General features: G+C 41.3%; 4 protein-coding genes across 6 annotated transcripts; 2 read left to right on the top strand and 2 right to left on the bottom strand.

The window, feature by feature from the left end:
* The first annotated feature begins 2,123 nt into the window (after positions 1-2,123).
* Positions 2,124-6,708, top strand: LOC128864980 (endoplasmic reticulum transmembrane helix translocase). The gene is made up of 8 exons (XM_054104813.1): positions 2,124-3,308; positions 3,381-4,333; positions 4,414-5,371; positions 5,434-5,630; positions 5,710-5,852; positions 5,918-6,050; positions 6,118-6,261; positions 6,411-6,708. The coding sequence occupies exons 1-8, from the start codon at positions 2,300-2,302 to the stop codon at positions 6,528-6,530; spliced, it is 3,657 nt and encodes a 1,218-aa protein (XP_053960788.1). The 5' UTR covers positions 2,124-2,299; the 3' UTR covers positions 6,531-6,708.
* Positions 6,709-6,808: 100 nt separating this feature from the next.
* Positions 6,809-8,604, bottom strand: LOC128864981 (gustatory and pheromone receptor 32a). The gene is made up of 4 exons (XM_054104815.1): positions 7,336-8,604; positions 7,211-7,273; positions 7,058-7,147; positions 6,809-7,002 (listed from the first exon to the last, which is right to left on the bottom strand). The coding sequence occupies exons 1-4, from the start codon at positions 8,410-8,412 to the stop codon at positions 6,916-6,918; spliced, it is 1,317 nt and encodes a 438-aa protein (XP_053960790.1). The 5' UTR covers positions 8,413-8,604; the 3' UTR covers positions 6,809-6,915.
* A 6,832-nt stretch (positions 8,605-15,436) lies between these two features.
* On the top strand, positions 15,437-18,418 carry LOC128863069 (alpha-L-iduronidase). The gene is made up of 5 exons (XM_054101974.1): positions 15,437-16,082; positions 16,206-16,301; positions 16,365-16,668; positions 17,143-18,080; positions 18,156-18,418. Exons 1-5 carry the CDS (start codon positions 15,620-15,622, stop codon positions 18,233-18,235), a joined length of 1,881 nt encoding a protein of 626 aa, XP_053957949.1. The 5' UTR covers positions 15,437-15,619; the 3' UTR covers positions 18,236-18,418.
* A 38-nt stretch (positions 18,419-18,456) lies between these two features.
* Positions 18,457-22,177, bottom strand: LOC128863068 (coiled-coil and C2 domain-containing protein 1-like). Of its 3 annotated transcripts, none has more exons than XM_054101972.1 (7): positions 21,961-22,177; positions 20,248-21,873; positions 20,022-20,173; positions 19,682-19,961; positions 19,456-19,607; positions 18,945-19,083; positions 18,457-18,799 (listed from the first exon to the last, which is right to left on the bottom strand). In XM_054101972.1, the coding sequence occupies exons 1-7, from the start codon at positions 22,015-22,017 to the stop codon at positions 18,680-18,682; spliced, it is 2,526 nt and encodes an 841-aa protein (XP_053957947.1). In that variant the 5' UTR covers positions 22,018-22,177; the 3' UTR covers positions 18,457-18,679. The 3 variants fall into 3 exon arrangements, with proteins under 3 accessions (XP_053957947.1, XP_053957946.1, XP_053957948.1); XM_054101971.1 differs by having other exon boundaries at positions 18,945-19,089; XM_054101973.1 differs by having other exon boundaries at positions 18,945-19,035; positions 21,961-22,175.
* Between the last annotated feature and the right edge of the window lie 897 nt (positions 22,178-23,074).

A 23,074-nucleotide genomic window follows, 5' to 3' on the forward strand; every position in this document is an offset into this window, starting at 1 on the left:
TGACTTGCCTAAGACGTTATTTAAGTTTAGACAACCTACTTGCTTTGAAAAATACCACACTCTTCATAAATAATAGTAATTGGTTTCTGTTATAACTTGAATTTATTTCATTTAGTTTTAATTACAATAATTTTTTTTTTTCTGCATTCTAATTACCTGAAGTCATCTTACTAATACACATATCACTAATATTTTAAAAATAAATGAACTATTACATAAAATATATTGCATTTAGATATTACTCCAAGCAACAATTAAATGGTTCCACATGAAAGTATTTTCTCAAATAAATCCGTATCCAACTTAAAAAGGCGTTGGAACGGCATGGCTTATCAGCTTCAGGAAACAAAGTTCCAGTCATGTATGTGAGAGCTTTTATAGAGATGAAGGACGTCAATGTACATAATTAAGTGTTTCAACTGAAAGCTAAGGAATCATCGACTAAAGGGAAAAAAAGGTAAGGCATCCAGGATCCTCACCAGGCATAGGCATAACTGTGTGCCTATGGCTGCAACATCAGAAATGGCGTCGCTCACATCTGAGGAAATATCATCGCAGATGTCATAAATATCAAGGCATATATCATCGCAATATCAAAAGCTCAGCAATAAAGAAACATTACGGGCGCATGCAACGAATGTTCCAAATGGATTTGACGAATCGCTGCCAAAAGACAAATGGGGTCTTGCATAATATGGGACAGAAATCGAGCGTTTAGCTAATTGGGCATGTGCGAAGGAAACAGCAGACTTCGCGGAAAAGATGAAGTGTCAGTATACAAGATTCAGGCACGAAACGAACAGCATGCTCAACGAGAAAATAGGCGTTTACTGAAACCGTATATTTTGCACTGACATAGGAAACAACAGCTCTTTTGAGCAAGCCAATGCACAAAGCCCATCGGGTTGAAGTTGAAGAGTCTACCTCGCTGGAAGAAACCATTAGAAGAGTAATACGAAAGTCCTTATCTCAAGTGATACGACTCAGTAGTTCGGATATAATGTGTATGGTATAGAGTGTAAAGATAATCCCAAGGTCGAGAGATCCCAGCAGATGAATGAAATCAGACTAATGCACTTGCATCTCCGATTGAGAGTGGCAGCCCGGTGCGATAAAAAGGAGTCATAGCAAAAGACAAGTTCATTCGCGAGCGATGCTCGAGGTGACAACACTTCATGTAGTTATTTAGCATTCAACCAAATGCAACCTATTTAATATGACTAGCGAAGAGTTTGGTAAAGTAAAATTAATCTCATCCAAGAATATGTAATCGTCGAAACTACAGCTCCCAGCTGCCCTTCTTAAGAATTTACTAAATTTTATAGCGAAAATTGTATTAACTTATTCCTTTCATTCAATTTCATTCAATAAGAAAAAGGGCCAGCAAATGACAGCAGTTGTTAAAAGATCCTTCCCGCGGCAGTCGATTCTTCGTTACCGGAACGACACGGATTTATATCCGGTCAAGGAGTGTCACCCCAACAGCATTCCCGTATATGTGCAGGTAATGTTTATGCTGTAACAACAACACAACTACAGTTCTTAAAAGATGGAGGTGCTGCAACAGCTCTTAATGGAGTTGAAACAGTTCCTCAGAAGACATCTTAGGCTCCTCCATAATTCTTGATGTATTCAGCGAGCTTCTCGACATAATAAATTTTTGAAAGTTTATTGTTTTGCTTTCATTATTAAAGCTTAACATTTTCTGGTTATTAATCAACGTTTCTTAATGATGTTTTGGCTTACTCTTTCTTTTCCTTACACATTAGGGAACAACGATTGTTTCCTAATTCAGAAGGAAATTAAGACTAACTTACTTACAAATGAGGCAAAATTTAGGTGACGTTCTCAAAATTTAGTTGACGAAGTACGTAATGCGAAGGTTGATTCGAAGTTAATTAAGAATGAGCCCTTCCGTGAATCGAAATGATTATTATAGCGTCAGTTATAAATTTTAATGAACAAACTTTATTTATATTTATATATTTTATGAAATAAAAATTGATAAAGTAAAAAAAGCAAATACTAATGTGCGAAGTCCGATAAATGAATTTGCTAGTGGGGAACACCGCTACTGGTTACGCTTTTTATTTTTTTTTTTTCGTGTGGTAACATCAGGACACGTCAGTAACGGCAAATCTGACATACTAACTTATGACAATCATCATAAGAAAATAGGTAGACCAATAAAATTGTTAATTAATTGTGCATCGTTGGCTTTCTTCGGGAATTATGGATTCGAGACAATAATAAAAGTGTTTGATAAAAGAAGTTTATTGTCAACATTAGTAGCGGGGAAATGGAGGATTCAATAATGAAACACGGATACTTGGAAGATGCCAATGCCGAATCGGCTACAACTTCAACATACAAAAGTGGCAAATATGAAAAGAAAGAACGGACTCTTGATGACTTGGTACAATACGTGACCTTGCACGTCCGAAATCCAATAGTTCTAAGTGGAATAGTAATGCCATTTGTTCTATTGTATTTAGCTGCTTTCTATGCATGGATTTTTATATATGGGATTGATGTTCATTACGAGGCCGGCCTTATCACGGTAGCTGTAATAGCTTTTGCTCAGATACTTTCTTTACTTTGTTGCTACTGGAGTGTGCATTTGCTTGCGTTTCTTAACTGCCGTAAAGTTAAAACGCCGGGAGTAGGCGTTTTGGCCAAAGTCGTGCCAACACCAAACAATGGCTCCTCTCAGTTAGTGCACGTGCATTGCAGCAAATTACCCAACGGCGAACAGCAATACTACTTTGTTTTCCAAAAAACAAAATATGTTTGGGATGATGAAAAGCGTCTTTTTCGAGGAATTGCGTTTCCCGTTCACGAGTTCTTAAGTCATTATACTCGTAGTCGAGGTCACGAAACGGAAACTGCACTAAAAATGGCAGAGCAAATATATGGGATGAATGAGATGAAAATGGTCGTACCGGAATTTCATGAGCTTTTTATCGAGCGTGCCACGGCGCCCTTTTTTGTGTTTCAAATATTTTCGGTGGCGTTGTGGTGTCTGGATGAATATTGGTACTATTCGCTATTTACGCTGGTTATGATGATTATTTTTGAATGCACTCTTGTTGGACAGCAACTTCACAATATGGCCGAAATTAGAAAAATGGGAAACAAACCATATTCGATCAATGTACTTAGGCAAAATAAGTGGCGGCAAATACTCTCCGATCAGCTAGTACCTGGAGATATAGTGTCAATAACAAGATCGCAAAGCGACAATTTGGTGCCCTGTGATATAATATTATTGCGTGGCAGTTGCATCGTTGACGAGAGTATGTTGACAGGTATGTAGGAGAGGTGCTTTTGATTGAAGATGTGATATTCATCTTTAAAAAAAATAAAATATACTTTTGTAGGTGAGTCGGTGCCACAAATGAAAGAATCATTGGAAACATTTGAAAATCTTGATGTGGAACTGGATATGGAAGGTGAGAGTAAACTGTCCGTTCTTTTCGGTGGTACTAAAGTGGTACAACACACTGCTCCCACAAAAGATGCAATGCGAGCTCCAGATGGAGGTTGTATAGGTTATGTACTGCGCAATGGTTTCAATACATCTCAGGGAAAATTGTTGCGAACAATTCTTTTCGGTGTTAACCGCGTCACTGAAAATAATTTGGAAACATTTGCGTTTATCCTTTTTCTAATGGTGTTTGCTGTGGCCGCTGCCGCTTATGTTTGGATTAAGGGTACAGAGGATTCAGAACGTAGCCGCTATAAACTTTTCTTGGAATGTACGCTCATATTGACGTCCATTATACCTCCTGACCTCCCTATTGAATTGACATTGGCAGTCAACACTTCACTTATGCAATTATCAAAATTGTATGTTTTCTGTACCGAGCCATTCCGTATACCATTTGCTGGAAAAGTTGAAATCTGCTGCTTCGACAAGACTGGAACGCTTACCTCAGACAATTTGATGGTTGAAGGTGTAGCTGGTTTGGCCGACGACAATGCTATAGTGCCAATGGATAAAGCAGAAGACAAGACAATTCAAGTGCTCGCCTCCTGTCATTCCTTGGTGATGCTTGACGACGGGATGGTAGGTGATCCCCTTGAAAAGGCTATACTCACCTCGGTCGATTGGGGTCTTACAAAGCAAGACAGCGTTATTCCAAAACGTGGCAAATTAAGGCCTTTGCGAATTTTTCACCGCTATAATTTCTCATCGGCTCTAAAAAGGATGTCGGTGTTGGCAGGCTATTTAGTGCCATTCAGTAATGATGTTTTTTATATTGGTACAGTGAAAGGCGCTCCCGAAGTTATTCAGAAAATGCTAAAAGAAGTGCCTAAAAACTATGAAAAGGTAAATATATTAATTAATAGATTAACCGTTTCTCCAAAAATAGTCTGATCTTTTCCTTCCCCTAATTGAATTATTTTCAGACATTTCTTGAATACTCGCGTCGCGGCGCTCGCGTTTTGGCTTTAGGTATAAAGGAATTCGGTCAAATGGATGCCCAGCGAGTGCGCGAGTTAAAGCGGGAGGACGTTGAATGCAACTTGACATTTGCTGGTTTTGTCATAATATCGTGTCCCATAAAGCCAGACTCCAAAAGCGTAATCAAAGAGCTAATACACGCGTCGCACAAAGTTGTTATGATAACTGGTGATAATCCACTAACAGCCTGTCATGTAGCCAAAGAGGTGCGCTTTACACGTAAAAAACTGCTTATCTTCACACCCAGCAAGGTTGAAACCGACAAAAGTATGGAATGGAAATGGATTTCGGTTAATACAGATACTTTCTATCCCCTTAAGCATGATTTGAAGGATATGCTAAGTGACTATGATTTGTGTATAACTGGCGAGGGCTTGCAATACCTCAGGGAGCACGAAAATTCGTATTTGTTAAGAATATTGCCACATATTACAGTGTGCGCACGATTTGCACCGAAACAGAAAGAGTTCGTTATCACTTCTTTGAAGCATCTCGGATATTACACTCTGATGTGCGGTGACGGAACCAACGACGTAGGCGCTCTGAAACATGCACATGTAGGTGTGTCTCTTCTAAGTAATGCACCAACAAAAGCGAAAAAGAAACGAGATGTGACCAATGGCACCACGGAGGCAGGCGCCTTTTCGTCTGGTGGTAACTCCGTCAATACTCGCGGTTTAGGGGGCAATAGAAACATTGGCGGTGCTGCCGCTAATGCGGCGGAGCGACAGAACCTTTCACCGCGTGAACGAGCAATTTTACGCCATCGGGAAAATCTAAATGCTACACAGGCACGACTGCAATCGGACCTGAAGGAAATCTATGAGGAGACGTCTGTGGTTAAACTAGGGGATGCTAGTATAGCTGCGCCGTTTACTAGTAAAACATCATCGATAATGTGCGGTATGTTGAGCATAGTCTATCTATGAGCGTTTGTTGTTAGTAATTTTTTCCGTTTTCCGTAGTGAATCACATTATCAAACAGGGCCGCTGCACTTTAGTAACAACACTACAAATGTTCAAAATTTTAGCCCTTAACGCACTCATATCAGCCTACTGCCAATCTGTTTTGTACATTGACGGTGTCAAATTCAGTGATATGCAAGCAACCCTGCAAGGGCTTTTCATTGCTGCTTGCTTCCTCTGTATAACACGTTCGAAGGTAAGATTTAGAATCAAATCGTAGCGATCGAAACTTACTACTCGTACACGGAATTTCATTCATATTTTTCCTTTTCTAGCCGCTAAAAACACTATCGAAAACTGCACCATTGCCGAATATATTTAACGTGTACAGTATATCAACCATACTTTCTCAGTTTGCCGTTCATTTTGGCGCACTTTACTACTTAACACAAGAGGCAACCGTACATGCACCGGTGAGGTTAGTTGATTTTTCTTTAATTATTCCTTTAGAAGCACCTAAATAAAGTAAACACTTCGCAACAGGGAAGGAAAGATAAAGCTCTACATAGATATGGATCCAGAAGAAAAACAAACATTCGAACCAAACATTATAAACAGCACTGTTTATATAATTTGCCTTGCATTACAAGTATCCACATTTGCAGTCAATCACAAGGTATTAATGACTCATAAAATATGTGAATTTTAGTTTTAAGTCGTTTCATTATATTGAATCTTGGCAGGGGCATCCTTTTATGGAGAGTTTACGTGAAAACCGCCCCCTACTGACATCCATATTGGTGTCAACTGGACTAGTGTTATTCCTATCCTTGGACCTATCATCCGATCTGACTGAAACCTTTGAAATCGTATCATTTCCAGAAGATGTGAGTTGTATACAAGAATATGGCTGAAATCAGTTAAACTAATTTCTTACTGGAAACTAAATTGTGTTGCAATTTATGGCTAGTTATTAGTTTTACCTTTTAGTTTGTTATTTGAATTTAATCAATATTAATAACTTTTTTAATTTCAGTTTCGCAAAAAGCTTGTGCTTGTTTTGTTGGCAGATACAATAGCTGCTTTCGCGTTGGACAGATTTTGCTCATTTCTCTTTGGCGAAATAAGGCGAAAATCGAATCTTATCATCTGCTAAATGAGTTCCCAGCTCTTTTATGTTCAACCAAGACTTAAACAAAATCGTGCTGCAAAATTACGTTTAATATTTTGTGTGCTATTTGAGTTTGTATGTATTATAAAAAATAAATTAAACACACTGTGAGTACAAGCTGAGGAAAAGAGTACAGTGCATCAAGATCTCTTTGCAGCACTGACATACATGATGGATAACTTTAGCATTTTCGCTTTGTAATTCTTACTTTTTAAGAACTAGTGGTTGAAGGAAAAACACCAAAACGCATTTGTAATTTCTAATATTTGTAGAAGAGTTTTGTATATCTCTGTGTGTGTAGCATGATTGAATAAAAATGAAATTTTGGTAATAGTGACCTAAGAGAAGCACTTTTTATTGGGTATTAAGCTTAAACAGAGTCGTCTTCTAGCTTGGAATCTTCTAGCTGCTTAAATTGGATCAAGATAACCAGGTAAGTTGTTACAGCTGAAAAAATCTAAAAAAAAAGCACAAATAAACGGGATTTTATCTGCAGTGTTGGCAGGTAATACCTTGAAAAGTGTGGAGTTATCAATTACAAAAAAACCATAAGCAGTAAATTGCACCTCTTGTTTAATGCTCTTTGTCAAAAATTTGTCAACCTGAAATGAATAATTGAACGGAGAAATTAATCTAATAAGTGATTATTTAAAATATGCGTTTACGATATTTTTGAGATCCTTGGATTTGTTATAGACGCGTGACAAAACCTGCGACGTCCCGTTAGCCTTTCAAAAAAATGTATTGCTTTAAAAGAGCTTCGTTCTATAAAATGTAATACGATTTTCACCTCATCAGTGGCTTGTCCGCAGCTCCGCGACAGCAGTGCCAGTACACAGGTGTGCATTGCTAGCCAGGCAAAGCAAGTCTGCAATACATTTAGGGACGTAGGGCTCTGTGTTGTTATTTGCACAAAGAGGTTATAAGTAGTGGTGGTGATGGTGTAGAAAGCGTAGCCCATGTATGCCACCAGAATTAAGCTGCAGCAGTCATTAATTGAGCGATAGATACGCAGTAATTTGTTGTGCATGCGATATGTAAACAAGGAATCCTCCGAAAAATCCATCCCTTCCAAATCCATCGAATGAGCATTTCTACCACACCTTAAAAAACGGCGCAGTTTACGTTGCTTAGTGTACGTGTATCCTTTCAGAATCGTGTTTAGATGAGAAAAACGCATCTTGACGATTCTTAATAAAGCTGCCGTAAATACAATGAAAATGGTTGACATGCTGTTTTGCACTGCGTAAAAGACAATGAATATGTACGAATTGACGGTAAGCGGATCCTTGGCCGCTAGTACTTGTAGGACCATTAAATACCATTGACAAATGCATATTCCCACAATAAATTTCAGCAAGAAGCCGCATTTATTTTCCAGCGTCGTGCCGAACTGTTCGAATACATCCTCATCCACTTTTAAAATTTCGTTGATGATTTTCAAAAATGATTTTGAATTTCTCGCACAAATTACGACAGTTGCCCAATGTGCCAGCATGCACAGCAATATCTCTATCCATTTATTCACATTATCTGTATCACTGTAGGAGTAAAAAAGCTGTGCCGACCCAGGCGTCACAAGGTTGTAGAGATTGAAAATGGTGAGTGCTTGCACAAAGCCACGTATGAAAAATGAATAGTAAACATTAGGTTTTGTGGGTGGTCCTATTTCGTAACTGGAAACTTCCTCATAGATCGGCAGTAGGCCAGTCGCTTTCAGAATAAATAATATGGTTCTAATATCCTTGAAAATTGAATTATCCTGCGAAGCACGTCGCAAGAACTCGTTATAGCCGATGTGATAATGTTGGACAATCGAAGGTTTTACTTTGTTGTACGGCATGCTAATAATCAAATTGTGGTTCATGCTACGCCCCACCAAATCTACCAAAGTGTCTATCCGAGACTATCAAAGTGTTAAAATACGTCTACCGCAGAAACGCCGTAAATCCTTCAACTTATAAACTCGCATCTACGAGTACATAATTTTCAATACTGTATGGATATTTAATGCATGAAGTGGCTATAAAAAAATCCTAGATCGCTGATAAGAGTTAGCGTTAAGCTCATAAAGGTAATTGATTTTGTGAAACAGAATCCATTACACAAATTAATAACGGCGAATTATATGTATTGCAAAACATATACACACATGCACACACGTACATTTTAAAATGTATGGAGGAATTATACCTTTTCATTGACATATACCCCACTGAATATCTTGTTTCCGGTTACAGTTACAACGATAAAACATTAAAGTAATCGCCCATGGTTCCATGTGTAGAAGTCCACGCAAGTGGGGAAAGTTACTGATCGCCATTCACTTGGGAATGGCCAGGACGATTCTTCTGCATATGGTTCAAGCAGCTCACAACGGCCGGGATTAGCCCACGTATCCTCTGGGTAGCTTCCGAACACCCGTTCGGGAGTGAGCTAACGTGAGAAGGCGAAACATTCCAGGATAGCTGGTTGTGCGTTGGGTTTGGGACCCGCCACTTAAAAATCCCCCCCCAATGAAAGGTTTGAAAAAGCCTCGGATGAGACCTCCCTATGCTGATGACGACCCCTGCAAACGAAATAAGGAATATGATTTGAGGGCATGCACCTGGAATGTCCGGTCCCTTAATGGGGAAGGTGCCTCTGCCCGGCTGGTTGATGTCCTCGTGAGAGTAAAGGCTGACATCACTGCCATCCAAGAGATGCGATGGACGGGGCAAGGTAAGAAAACCATAGGACCTTGCGACGTCTACTACAGCTGCCATGTAAAGGAGCGCAAATTCGGTGTCGGATTTGTTGTGGGAGAGAGACTTCGTCGCCAAGTACTGTCGTTCACTCCGGTGGACGAGCGTCTCGCAACAATCCGCATCAAAGCCCGTTTTTTTAACATATCGCTAATTTGCGCCCACGCCCCGACGGAAGAGAAGGACGATGCGACCAAAGATTCTTTCTATGAGCGCCTGGAACGCTCCTATGAGCGCTGCCCCCGCCACGACATAAAAATCGTGCTTGGCGACTTCAACGCCAGGGTGGGCAAGGAGGGAATTTTTGGTCCCACAGTCGGAAAATTCAGCCTGCACAACGAAACATCCGGTAACGGACAGAGGCTGATCGACTTCGCCGGGGTCCGAAACATGGTAGTCTGCAGCACCAGATTCCAGCATAAGAAGATTCACCAAGCCACCTGGCTGTCTCCTGATCGAAAAACACGAAACCAGATCGATCATGTTGTTATAGATGGAAGACACGCTTCTAGTGTATTAGATGTACGTACGATCCGAGGACCCAACATCGACTCGGATCACTACCCTGTTGCAGCCAAACTGCGCACACGCCTCTGTGCAGCAAAAAACGTGCATCTACCTACGCAAAGAATGTTCGACATCGAAAAGCTGCAATCACAACAGACAGCCAGAAGATTCGCCACTCGACTCTCACTCCTGCTCTCAGAGAGTACTGCCCAACAAACCGGCATCCACGAACAATGGAGCAACATTTCTCGTTCTCTACGTACCGCCGCCGAAGAAGAAATCGGATTCCGGCGAGCCCGAAAAAACAATTGGTACGACGAGGAATGTCATGCTGCCGCAGAAAGAAAGGATGCCGCCTATAGAGCCACGCTGCGATCGGGCGCAACGCGAGCCATGTGGGATCGCTACAGAGAGCTGAAAAAGGAAGAGAGACGTATTATCCGAGAGAAGAAACGAGAGGCCGAAATACGTGAGTGCGAAGAGCTTGAGATGCTGGCCAACAGGAACAACGCCCGAAAATTCTACCAGAAAGTTCGGCGGCTTACAGAAGGTTTTAAGACCGGGGCGTTTTCCTGTAAGAACAAACACGGCGATTTGGTTACTGACATCCAGAGCATACTTAAATTATGGAGGCAACTCTTCTCGAACTTGTTAAACAGTGATAGCTGCGCATGACACAGGTAATGTGCAGACCCCGATACTCCAATCGTTGAGGACGGGACTGTCGTTCCGCTATCCGATCAAGGCGAGGTGGCAATAGCGATAACGCGGCTAAAGAACAACAAAGCCGCGGCATGGAGCAGGTAAGGTGTATGCATCAGCTCCTATACAATATATTGTCGTATGAAAGCTTGCCTGCCGATTGGAATTTAATTGCTATCTGCCTGTCACTTCTGTCATCAAACAAACAGTCGGTGCTCTCGTCTATCGGCACCCACATCACTGTTGATTGTAAAAAACTTCGTTTATTTAGGAACTAGCATTAACACCGTTAATAATGTCAGCCTTGAAATGCAACGTAGAATCTCTCTTGCCAACAAGTGCTACTGTGGGCAAAGTAGGCAATTGAGTAGTAAAGTGCTCTCTCGACGAAGAAAACTAACACTCTACAAGGATCTCATCATGTCAGTTCTATAATATGGCGCAGAAGCTTGGACGATGACAACATTCGATGAGGCCTCCCTTTGAGTGTTTGAAAGAAAGATTCTGCGGAATATTTTTGGACTTTTGCACGTTGGCGACGGTGATTATCGTAGGCGATGGAACGGTGAGCTGTATGAGCTTTACAACGCCATAAACATAGTACACCGAAAGTATGTGCAGAGCTTTCTCTATAGTCATCACTAGTCCATTATTAATCCTAACCGCACTAATTACACAACGTCCTACACTCACCTACATATTCGTCACAGTATAATCTCAAATGCACACCTACATACGTACTACGAGGCACGCGAGGAAACCTACGTCTATTTTGCAATTCCCCAGTTAGTATACTGCATTTATCAGCCTTTTGCCCTGAATTAGAACAACAAAAGCATTACCAATATCTACCATTCCCATGGCAGCCGGTTCTACGTTACCGGAATGACTCGGGTTTTTCCCGACCAAGGGCTGCCGCCCCAGTATACTAGCCCTGTCTAGTGAACCGTATATCACCCCATCCCTTACGTCACAGGAGCAAAGCCTCACAGCAATTCTGCTCCAAATGCTTCTCCTCAGGGCTGGAATCGAATCCAACCCTGGGCCAGGATTATTCTATTGCTGCGTCTGCCACAAACGGCTTCACCCGAACTCCACCTCGGCTAGGTGTAACAAGTGCGACGGGTGGAGCCACCTTAAGACCTGTTCAGGCATTAAGTCACACAGGGAGTGGCCCACACGGTATGTGGCCACGTGTTGCTCCCGCCAGCAGGCGTCTGATGCCTCCACGGCTACTACACCCCCTGATAGGCCGGCACTACCAACCGCCACCACAACCCACACCTCCACGGTGAGGAGCTTTTCGGAGCAACACAACTCCCCTTCAACCCCTCCCCTTCCTTCCAGCTCCAACCCCAGTGCGGGGACAAACCAGCAGCTCTTGGTCCCCCGCACAGTCTGTTCCGTGTGTCAGATGTATCAGTCTAATGCAATTCTTACAATGGCTGGTGCCATTTTCGGAGATGTTCCGGCCTGCGCACCACCCAACTGGACAACTGCCTACGTTGTCCCCTGCTGCAGAGCTCTGCACCCACTACCGCCCCCGGAGGCGCGGCCGCCCACCACCATCAGGCCGCAACAACCACAGTGGATTGCGCAGCAGGTCCAACGTAGACAACTCCACGCGTCCCTCACCCCCCGAGTTACACAGATTTTATCGAGAAGCTTCAAGCTTCTACAATTTAACTCCAACGGACTCACGAGTAAGGTCGACGAGATAGTTGACTTTATGAGCCGGCACAGTATTAAAATAGCTGCGGTCCAAGAAACCAAGCTGCACGCTAGGTCATCTCTAATCACCAGGGATGGCTATAACGTGCACAGACACGATTGCGAGCGAGACAATGGTGGTGGCCTAGCGTTTATAGTCCACCACACAGTGCAGTATCGTCTCATCGATGAAGGAATCGACCGCAAGGACAGCACCTTAGAATGTCAAGGCATAGCTGTCCGGACAAGCGATTCCTAGCTCGAAATATTTAACATATATATTCCCCCTGTCACCTGCTGCCCGGCAGGATATCACCCTGATATAGGTGCGCTCATAACAGGTGAAAACCGATTGGTTGTAGGTGACTTCAATGCGCATCACGATCTTTGGCATTCAAGCCTGCCAAATGATCGTAGGGGACAGCAACTGGCAGATTAGATAGACGATTCGACATTCAGCACTGTGAACGACGACGCCCACACCAGGGTAGTGGGCAATTGCAGCAGCTCGCCTGACCTAACAATTGCTAGCGCGGGTCTGATAAATAGCATAACGTGGCGACCTATGCTATCGCTTGCATCAGACCACTTGCCCATTATCGTCTCGATTGAGCGACCTGCCGACTTTGTTTCCGCGAATCACCGGTCCTACTTTAACTTTAAAAAAGCTAATTGGGCCGGCTTCACGGAATTCACCGAGGACACCTTCGCCGCTCTTCCCATCCCCACAGATGTGCGCGTAGGCGAACGCGCATTCCGTAAGGTGCTCACAGCTGCTGCGGCTCGCTTAATTCCAACTGGAAGTTATAAGGACATTCGTCCTCATTTCCCAGCCGAAGCAGCCAGTTTAGCAAACGAGCGTAACCACCTACGCCAGGCCGATCCCGAGGATCCCCGCATAAGGGATCTCAATTTGGAGATCCGGCAACTGGTAAACCAACATAAGCGGACCAAATGGGTTGAGCACCTGAAGATCTGTAACCTCACCTCTGGGGTGAGTAAGCTTTGGTCCACCGTTAGATCCCTGTCGAACCCGACGAAGCACAACGACAAGATGGCCATCACCTTCAACGGTCGTACTTCGTCGGACCCGAAGAGATGCGCGAGCTATTTCAGCCGGCTTTTTATACTGCATTCTCCGGTCGACAGAACCAAACGTCGTGCTACCAAAAGGCTGCACAAACTGACGAACGACAGTGCGCCACTTACTTTCTTCGGTGATGAGGTTCAGGGAGCCATCAACAAAACGAAATCATCAAAAGTCATTGGCCCTGACGGATTAAACGCGCTGATGCTGAAGCATCTGGGACCTCTGGGAGTAGGATTCCTTACAAGGGTCTTCAATCTGCCCCTGGCCACTCTCATCATCCCTAACAAGTGGAAAGCAGGGAGAGTGGTGCCACTACTGAAACCTGGGAAACCCGCCGACCAAGGGGAATCTTATCGGCCGATAATTCTCCTTTCCCCACTAGTGGAGACGCTTGAAGCCCTCCTAGTCCCACTCTTCACGAAACACCTGGCCCCAGCCCCACATCAGCACGGATTCCGACGAGTACATAGCACCACCACTGCACTCACCGCCATAAACGCCCAGATAAACCGCGGGCTTAACCAAAACCGCACCTGCGAGAGGACTGTCTTAGTAGCGTTAGACCTGAAGAAGGCTTTCGATACAGTCAGCCATTCCACGCTACTAGATGATATTTATCAATCGACACTCCCGCCAGGGCTGAAGAGGTGGACCGCGAACTACCTGAGCGGTCGGCACTCGTCCGGGATTTTTCGAGATCAAACATCAAAGCAGAGGAAGATTAAGCAAGGTGTACCGCAGGGTGGTGTCCTTTCTCCCTTGCTTTTCAACTTCTACATCTCGAAGCTCCCCCAACCACCAGCGGGAGTTTCCCTGATATCATACGCTGACGACTGCACGATAATGGCGTCGGGCAATGACATTGATGGCCTGTGTTCCAAAGTGAACAACTACCTCACCGACCTTTCTCGCTTTTTCACTGCGAGGAATCTCCAACTTTCCCCCACCAAGTCCACGGGGACCCTTTTTACCACCTGGACAAAGGAGGTCAAGCTGTCCCTTAAGGTAAAAGTCGACGACACACCAATTCCGACGGTAAATAACCCCAAAATTTTGGGTGTAACCTTTGACAGCTTGCTCTCCTTCTCTGCGCACACAACCGCAATTGCCACTAAAGTCCAAAATCGCAACAAGGTCCTCAAATCGCTGGCCGGCAGCACTTGGGGCAAAGACAAAGAACTGTTGCTTTCGACATTTAGTGACACGCAGTGGATAAAGCTACAGACATGTCAAAATACCGCCATTCGGACAGCGACCGGGTGCCTCCTGATGTCTCCCATTCAACACCTGCATAAAGAGGCACAAATGCTCCCAGTAGTGGAGCACAACAAACTGCTCAGCAAGCAGTTCCTGCTTGGATGTTACCGCAGGTTTCACCCCTGCAGACACCTGCTTGAGCCTGAGCCGCCTCCCAGGCACGTCAGGAGACACCTTTTAGACTACACTGACGAAATCCAGGACAAAACTGACCGCAACCTACTGGACCGGACAGTATTTAGACAGTCAATTAACGACATCCACCGGGAGACCGTCACCACCTTCATGAACTTCCGTCCTGTGAATGCCGTAATCGGAGTCCAACCACCACCTATTGCAGACGAAGACCTCCAGCTTCCCCATGAGACTCGTGCAACACTGGCACAACTACGTTCTGGATACTGTAGCAGGTTAAACTCCTACATATCCAGAATCGACCCCGACATTCCAAACACAGGTCCGGCATGTGAAGGTACCCCGCACGACACTAACCACCTCTTCACAGGCCCCCTAAAACCGACTCATCTAACACCCCTCTCCCTCTGGACCCAACCTGTCGAAACAGCACGTTTCCTGGGCCTATCCCTAGATGTGCCAGACGAAGATGACCGGTGATATGCCCTACACTGACAGGGCTATCTGTACTGTTAAAACAACAACAACAACAACTCTCCCACGACAGTCGGTTCTACGTAACCGGAACGACCCGGATTTATACCCGCCAAGGACTGTCACTTCAGCAGCATTCTGCGTATGTGTATGGAGAATGTTTATGCTGCTACAACAAAAATTACTACTAATTGATTCATTGTTTTCCAATATTTCAAAAATTTATTTTCATTACATTTCTCAAGGATTATCCATTGCTAGCGCTGCGTTTATTTATAGTTTTTTTTTATCCATTTTATTGTTATTTAAGTTTTTATAAAAATGAATAAAAATACATACATACGTACATATGGATGCTGTCTTATCAGCTGTTCTAATACTGTTTTCCCAAACAACTAAATTTTACATTCACTCATACACAACCGTAAATTCAATTTAAGGCAATCAATTAATTCATGCAAATGGTTGGCACTTTTCTTCTATATTTGGTGGCACTAACTTCTCTGAAAAATCACAGCAACACCAGCGATGAAAGCTATCAAAAGCTGCCGCGCTTTTGGACAAACACTGGCTTTTGTCCGTCTGGAGAAATTAAACGGGATAATCTGAAGGCTGTGCTGTTGTCCGATGAGGTGCAAATGAATCTGATGCATATCGCTGCACTGCCCACTGGAGCAGTGAGCCATATACGCATCCACTGGCTACTCAAACTTGTAAAATTCATAGAATATACTCCGACTGGAATTCCCATTTACGATTTCAGCGATTTAGATGCATTTATATTAAATTTGAATGATTTGGGCCTTTACCCGGTTATTGAGTTTATGACGGATATCGATGGCATTTTAGTGAATAATTGGGATATTGCAGCTTTCTTATGGCAAGATTTCAGCTACCAAGTTACTAAGCACTATCTAAGTGGGTACACATTTAAATATATGTATGTGTAGCTATATGTACACGTGTATGTATAAACATGCGTACATATGCTCATAAGTGATAAGTTACCGTCTTTTGTCATATCCATATGTATGTATGTAGATCTGCTGGGCGCAAAGAAACTGGCGAAGTGGCGGTTTGAGACCTGGAATGAACCGGATGTCCTTAATTACAATCGCTTGAATTTCACGACAAAAGGTTGTCTACCACCGTCTTATAAGCCAACAAAATACTAATATATAGAATACTCATGTCAAACAGGATTTCTCGAATATGCTATGGCTCTGCGCAAAGGTCTCACAGATGCTAGTCGTAAGCCAGTAGACTCACTTCATCTTGCACTACGTGGGCCAGCAGGATTATTCAAATCAAAAAGTAACCATCCACTATGTTGGGCATTACTTGAAGCCTGCAATTCACAAATAAATAATTGTCCAATAGAAGTTCTTACCTACCATCGAAAAGGCCAGGGTCTAGCAGCTGAAGTTTTAGAAACATCGAGGCAGTTATTGAAAAGTATTTATGCAAAATATGACAATATTAAGTCGATGCCTGTGTCTAACGAGTGAGTTCTTGAAATAGTAGAATAGTTAAATAGCAGTTTTATGAACATATTATACATATGATTGGGGCATTTTTATGTATGTACGTATGTAGCAGTAACGATAAATGAACTTCCATCTGCCTTACCTGTTTTTATTTTGAGTGAATAACTAAACTTTATTTAAGAAATTATAACATAGCCTACGGAGGTGATACTGGCGTTATTTTACGTTATTTTATGTTATTATTCCATTCGGGAATACATCTATGTATATGTACATATGTACATACATACATGTTTCGTAAGCCATTTTTTTATGAGTATTATCTGTTAAAATATAAAACATTGTTTTCCTAAAATGTATATTCAAATCATTATTCAAATTAAACTGGTACGTCCCAGAAAGCGATTATTGCGTCATTCTTGTGGATGTATCCATTAGTCACATTCTAAACTATTTATAACGATGAAATAATACGATTTCCCAATTTACAGTGAGGCGGATCCTATAGCAGGTTGGTCTACACCTCAGGATTACCACGAGGACGTTCGGTATGCCGCAAAACTTGTTTTTATTATGTTTTTGCACTGGCGTGCTAAATTGGAGCTTAGAGAGTTCAAAAATCTCGAGTCCATCAGCCATGACAATGCATTTATTAGTTATCATCCGTTCGAATTTGCACAGAGAACTCTTTTAGCACATTTCCGTATGAATAACTCGAAATCAGTGCACTCGCAATTTATCCAAAAACCCGTTTATGCAGCCCTGGGTATGCTATCGAAGCTGGCACCACTTGCAGCCGATGTTGAAACAATCACAGTTAATAGTTCCAATAATGAAATATGGCTTTTAAAAACAAGGTCCACTGATGACATACCTCTTTACTTGAGTTGGTTGCTTTTACCGCAGGAGAACACCACGAGTTTGGGCCGTTTCACACTTCATCGTCAATTACCCTTCGATCTATGCACCAAGGATACTTTCGGCTACGTGATTGAGGTATTGGAACAGGGTGACACAGACCCAGTCCACATTTGGCGAACTAAAGCCAACGCAACACCTTTTCCGGATGCAATGCAACGTGCAGCAATGCGACACGCTCAAACTCCGCGATTGCAATCAACCGGTATTTTAGTGACACCTGAACTGAAAATATATATTGGGGATTTTCAAATTCCTTGGATTCTGTTATTTCGCGTTTGCTCAATTTTTTCACCTACTTTGAAGCCACCAACACAACCAATGATTACAAAAGTTACAGGAGGAGAAGTATTTATTATTTGGCGCGAAGATGGGGACACTAAGCAATGTCTTAAAACTTATGAAGTTTGGTTTCAAGCAAATGAGACTGTAGAATGGAACTTTATTAGTGAAGACTGGCACTTGCCTTTTCCATCTTTTCATTTTGCGCCGGTAGATGCCTCTGTTAATGGTAATTTCCAAAACACGCAATCATTCGTGTTATAAGCGTAATATCTTAAATGCCGTACACTTTCTTTCATTCAAGGGTTCTATAAGATCCGAGGTTTGGATTTCTTTAACAGGCGAAGCAAATTTTCCGCAAGAGTTGAATATATTGAAATATGAATATTTAAATACGTTTTAATTCTGTTAATTCCTGGAATATTCCTTTGGTCATATAATTGTTTGTATGTATAATATTGTAGAAAAATTATAAAATATATATTTGCTTGAGCGGGCGCGTGCAGATTGCATTCAGTATAAGTTTCACGTAGTTTAATTTAGACCAAAAATATATTAATTAGCATTCACATTTATCTAGGCTATCAAACTAATAAAAAAGCATGTACATGAAGAATTTTATGTTTTATTTTTTAATTTCGTACCACAAAGCAATCATTAAGTTCCACTCTTTGTTTGATTTTTAAATATTGATTCGGTTTTTCAATCGGTATTCAATAGATTATTGAATAAAAATGCATGCAATAGAATCTGGCTGTAATCAATTTACCTAAAACTAGTTTTAATACAATCAATTATTTAACTTTAGGATTAATGTGCATCGAAACCCTAAGCATCCAGTACGAGCCACTTTTCTTCAACATGTTCCACTTGTTTAGTGAAAAGGGGGTTACGAACTCGCAATTTAATTTCTAATTTGCCACCAACTGCTTTACGCCCATCCATCAGCTATTGGAAAAATTAGAATTAGTTAATTATTGTAAGTAAATTCATATTAACTTGTTTAATATTATAATTATTCACGTATATACTAAATGCATAAGTATGAAGACTCAGTCCCACATCAATGTGCAAGACCTTTTCGGGAACTTACGTTGAATGTATCGTGTATATCACACTTCGTCTCCAGTGGCTGTAATTTCACATTAACCGTGCCGATGAGTGTGTCCGAGCGCAGGAATCCACTGAAACAACACGTAGGCAGTATACGACTTAGTCCACAATAGTCTAAACTGCAACTTTTGAAGTTTTGTTTTGTTTGTAAGGTAGAAATTATAAAAGGCACGGTTTTTTAATTTTAATTTTTTAGCACAACGCAAACCAAAGCAGACAAATATTTACAGGAAAATTAGAAAATTGAATTTCGTATAAATTAATGGTAAATGAAGCAAATTAAAGTTAGGGATATAAATATAATTAATGTAATGCGTAGCTGAAGGTTAAATCAAACATCAAGTTTCTAAAGCGCAATAATGATTTCCATGCTTTTTTGATACTTGACTAATTTATACAATAACTGTTCCTTACTAAAATGATTAACAAACACCGGTTAAGAAAATCATATATTTAAAAGCATCTTGCATTTCATTCTATTTGCCACTTACCCACGCGATAGCACTTCAAACTTTACACCATGCCTTTTAAAAATGCGTTGGAACTGTCGATTCCCTCGTTGTATCTCTACCCGGAATTGTTGATCATAGTCTGGACTCTCTGTATTCTTTATTACCGAAGTTTTTGCTTTAAATGTTTCATCCTAAAATGGATGAATAAAAACCGACAAGAGAACTATTCAGACAAATCAAACTATGAACAATTAATTGGACTTACATTTAGAAGTGGAAATTCTAACTTCACGTACGTATCTACATCTTTCGGGTTAGGCACATTATAGTTAAGACCACGTACAATAACTATTTCCAATTCGTTATCGGTGAGTTCTGTGTTACAATGCACAATATTGAAGCTTCGTTTTTCATAATGAAATTTGGGCAGAGATAAGTTTTTACGCTTCGAATAACGCACTAAGTCCAAATCTTTCTGCACTGTCAAAGCCAAGTTTTCAAAACGATTCATGCCAGCTACATCACCCATGGCTTTGTGATGATCTCTTGCAACGCACAAAATTTTTAAGTGAATTTATGTTCAAGAGATTTTTTATCAGTTTTACCTTGTATTTTTGCACATCATTAATTGTTTGGCTAATTGTTCTTCAACCCGTACTCCAATATCGGATATGTCATCATCGGGATCGCATTCTTCTGTTGTCACAATGGCAAAAGATGCTTCCAAATTGTCGCGTTGAGACGGTGGTAAAGGCAACTGTAAAAAACGGTATATATATGAATTATATTATATACATATATGAAAAAAAGTTCTATGAATCTGAAACATACCGTACTAAGATCCACCGGCAATCCGCTACTAGCTGCATTTAATAATGCATCAAATCCTTTATATATTTTAAGGTATTCCTTTGCCTGGTCGATTTCTCCAGCTTTCTTTGCTTCAATTGCAGCAACTTTAAATTCCTTTTGCCGATCAATAAGAATTTTCATCTGTTGCTCGGCTAAATTGTTCTTTTGCTGATTTCCTGATGTGCGCGTAGTTAAATCAGTTTTTTGTGGTGACGATTGAGATGATATTGGCACTGGCGTACTCTCCGAGGAACCTTGGCTTGAAATGCTTTCATTTGTCGGTGGATCCGAACGTTTGGGTATTGGTGTAGTTTTTGGAGCCGAAGGATTTACGGGTGTCGTATTCATAATTGGTAGTGGGTCAAAACCTGGTGGGACAGGTAATTCATCGTAAGGCACTGGTCGTCCAACTTTATATTGTTTAATAGCATCTTGGTACTGTTTCACGATGCGAGCAAATCGACGGGCTTTGCTGGAATTGCCTTCTGTCTTAGCCGATTCTTCCACTGATTTGTACTTCTCTAGTCGTTGCTCAAGTGCTTCTAGCATGGAAAGCGGCGCGCTTGCGTCCTCCTGAATAGGAACAGATTCCGGGGTTTCAATTGGCGCAGGTTCTGCAGCGGCACCTTTATCTGCTTCTTCTGCATTTCCTTGAAGTTTAGACAAGAAATCCATAAATTTATCAGGAGTTGGAGGCATATCACTCAAATCGACCTCCTCGCCCTTCTCCACCATTTGTATGACCAAGTCAAACTGTTTTACTACTTTAAGGAATTGTATTGCGGTACTGGTTTCACCATTGCGTTTTGCCTGCAGCGCTGCTGCTTTGTATTGACGTTGAAGTTCCTGCATTTGCAATAAGACCGAACTCGTCGGCTTCGATGATTCTGAGTTTATGGGTGAAGTTGTTTCATCTGTAGGCGATAATGAAGTTGTTTCATGAGTAGGCGAGGTCAACTTTGGTGGTGGCGGAGCTAAACGTGAAGGAACATTGGGTATTTGGTCCTCCACCTGTTCGGCTTGAGGCTTCACACTAACTTCTGGCGGGATATCATTCTCGTTTACTTCCTTTCCCGATTTTGCCTGTTTCTGCAGCTCCAACAAAGTTTTTAGACCCCGCCCAAATCTGCGTGCTTTTGCATTTTCACCTGCTGTCTTGGCGTTGACTTCGGCCAATTTGTACATTTCTATACGCTGTTGAATAAGGCTTATGGTATCTACACTTGTGGTAGCCAAGATTGTTGGCTGTTCCTCTTTCTGCGTAACGATTGAACCATCACTTGGCTGATCTACTGCTTCAGCATCAACACTCTCATCGCCGTTTCCTTCAATCCCTACTATATTGTGCAGTTCACCTAAAAGATCTGTGTCATTTTCCAAATCTGCATCATCTTCGTCTTCACTCCCAATATCTTTCAGACTGTCCGCGACCATTTTGTCAAGATCCGTGTTCACTTGCCTCTTAGACTGAAAATTTCGAACGGGTCTCTTACCTCCTCCGCCAGCAATAGCTGCTAGTTCAGCTTCCAAGTCACTATCATTATAAACATCATCACCATTACCGCCGGATGGATCAAAATCATCTGGAATTTCCGTTAGGCCAAACTAAGAGCACGCAAACAAAAAAATATTCCCTGATGACTCATTTGACCAATTAGAATAATTCAATAAGAAATAGATCGTGTACCATACCTGTGATAAATCATGATTTCTTCGCTTAACTGGTTCCGATTTTTTACGCGAAAACATATTTTAAGATTACTGGATTAGACCTGACTTATTCGTGCCTAAATGAAATTTGGATTTAAACCCTTAAGTTTTTCTCACAAGATTCCGTCACTATTTTTACCAATTCCGTTTTGACGTGTTTTTTGTTTGTTTTGAAGTACAAATAGCCATCCAGCTGATGTTGTACCGTGTTCTGGTTGCCGTTTTTAGAAAATAAAAGTACGTTCACATATGCATTAATTAGCAATCTAATGCACAAAATATCCACCCATTCACATATGGCAGATTACCTCCGAAATTGCCAATCAACTGTCAAGACTGTTTTGAAAGGCTTTTCTTCATAGAAATAATGTTTAATTATTATTAACTATATGAAGAAAAGACAAGGAGAAGGAATAGCTAATCTAATAGCGCAATTGGTTGCTAGAAATAAACAGTTGGAGGAAATCCGTAAACGATGTCTACTGAGGTTTCAAAAAATTATGACAGCAATACGCATGCGTAGCTCGATATAACATTTTATAATAAGTAATAAGAGGGCAAAGCGTTTATGGGTGCATGCTTTTTCTGTAATATGAATGCATAATTAATAATATTTAACAAACATTTTATTCTAATTATTTCGGTAAACCTATTTTCTTTGCTTAATTATCGATAACACAGAGTTGTATTTAAAAAAGTGTGGTATTATTTTATAATCTCAGATTTCGGGAGAGAAATTTTGTGTGGGTAATCTTGCTTTTTAATTAAGCACCAAAAAGTAGATCTACTTATATGTGAACGTATTATAAGGGACGGTTTTACAAACGAAACTTAAGGTAAGTTCTACTTTAGCCAAATCTTAGCTAAATATTTATTATTGAACAATTAATCAAACCAAGAATATTCCACTGTATGTCACTAATACTAGGCAGCCAGATGTGTACTGCATTATTCAGCAACTTGTTTGCCCCAAATGCTACTGGCTAACGATTTGAGGACCTTTACGTTACGTTTTGAACTTTAGTGACAATTTTGGTTGCATTTCTTATATTATTTATATTCTTCAACGAAACTCCCTCTGGTTATTGAGGAAGTT

Source organism: Anastrepha ludens, chromosome 5 (assembly GCF_028408465.1).
Source record: "Anastrepha ludens isolate Willacy chromosome 5, idAnaLude1.1, whole genome shotgun sequence".
In the NCBI taxonomy this organism is placed as follows: Eukaryota; Metazoa; Arthropoda; class Insecta; order Diptera; family Tephritidae; genus Anastrepha; species Anastrepha ludens.

Excerpts from the sequence above, each read along its gene's own strand:
- LOC128864980 (XM_054104813.1), top strand. The coding sequence starts at position 2,300 with ATGGAGGATTCAATAATGAAACACGGATACTTGGAAGATGCCAATGCC. Across the intron at positions 3,309-3,380 it reads TGACGAGAGTATGTTGACAG|GTGAGTCGGTGCCACAAATG; the intron begins GTATGTAGGAGA and ends ATACTTTTGTAG. Across the intron at positions 5,631-5,709 it reads TCTGTATAACACGTTCGAAG|CCGCTAAAAACACTATCGAA; the intron begins GTAAGATTTAGA and ends TTCCTTTTCTAG.
- LOC128863068 (XM_054101971.1), bottom strand. The coding sequence starts at position 22,017 with ATGTTTTCGCGTAAAAAATCGGAACCAGTTAAGCGAAGAAATCATGAT. Across the intron at positions 21,874-21,960 it reads GAAATCATGATTTATCACAG|TTTGGCCTAACGGAAATTCC; the intron begins GTATGGTACACG and ends GCGTGCTCTTAG. Across the intron at positions 19,962-20,021 it reads ATGATGTGCAAAAATACAAG|AGATCATCACAAAGCCATGG; the intron begins GTAAAACTGATA and ends GTGCGTTGCAAG.
- LOC128864981 (XM_054104815.1), bottom strand. The coding sequence starts at position 8,412 with ATGAACCACAATTTGATTATTAGCATGCCGTACAACAAAGTAAAACCT. Across the intron at positions 7,274-7,335 it reads GCGGACAAGCCACTGATGAG|GCTAACGGGACGTCGCAGGT; the intron begins GTGAAAATCGTA and ends TTTTTTTGAAAG. Across the intron at positions 7,003-7,057 it reads ATAACTCCACACTTTTCAAG|ATTTTTTCAGCTGTAACAAC; the intron begins GTATTACCTGCC and ends CTTTTTTTTTAG.
- LOC128863069 (XM_054101974.1), top strand. The coding sequence starts at position 15,620 with ATGCAAATGGTTGGCACTTTTCTTCTATATTTGGTGGCACTAACTTCT. Across the intron at positions 16,083-16,205 it reads AGTTACTAAGCACTATCTAA|ATCTGCTGGGCGCAAAGAAA; the intron begins GTGGGTACACAT and ends GTATGTATGTAG. Across the intron at positions 16,302-16,364 it reads CTTGAATTTCACGACAAAAG|GATTTCTCGAATATGCTATG; the intron begins GTTGTCTACCAC and ends CATGTCAAACAG.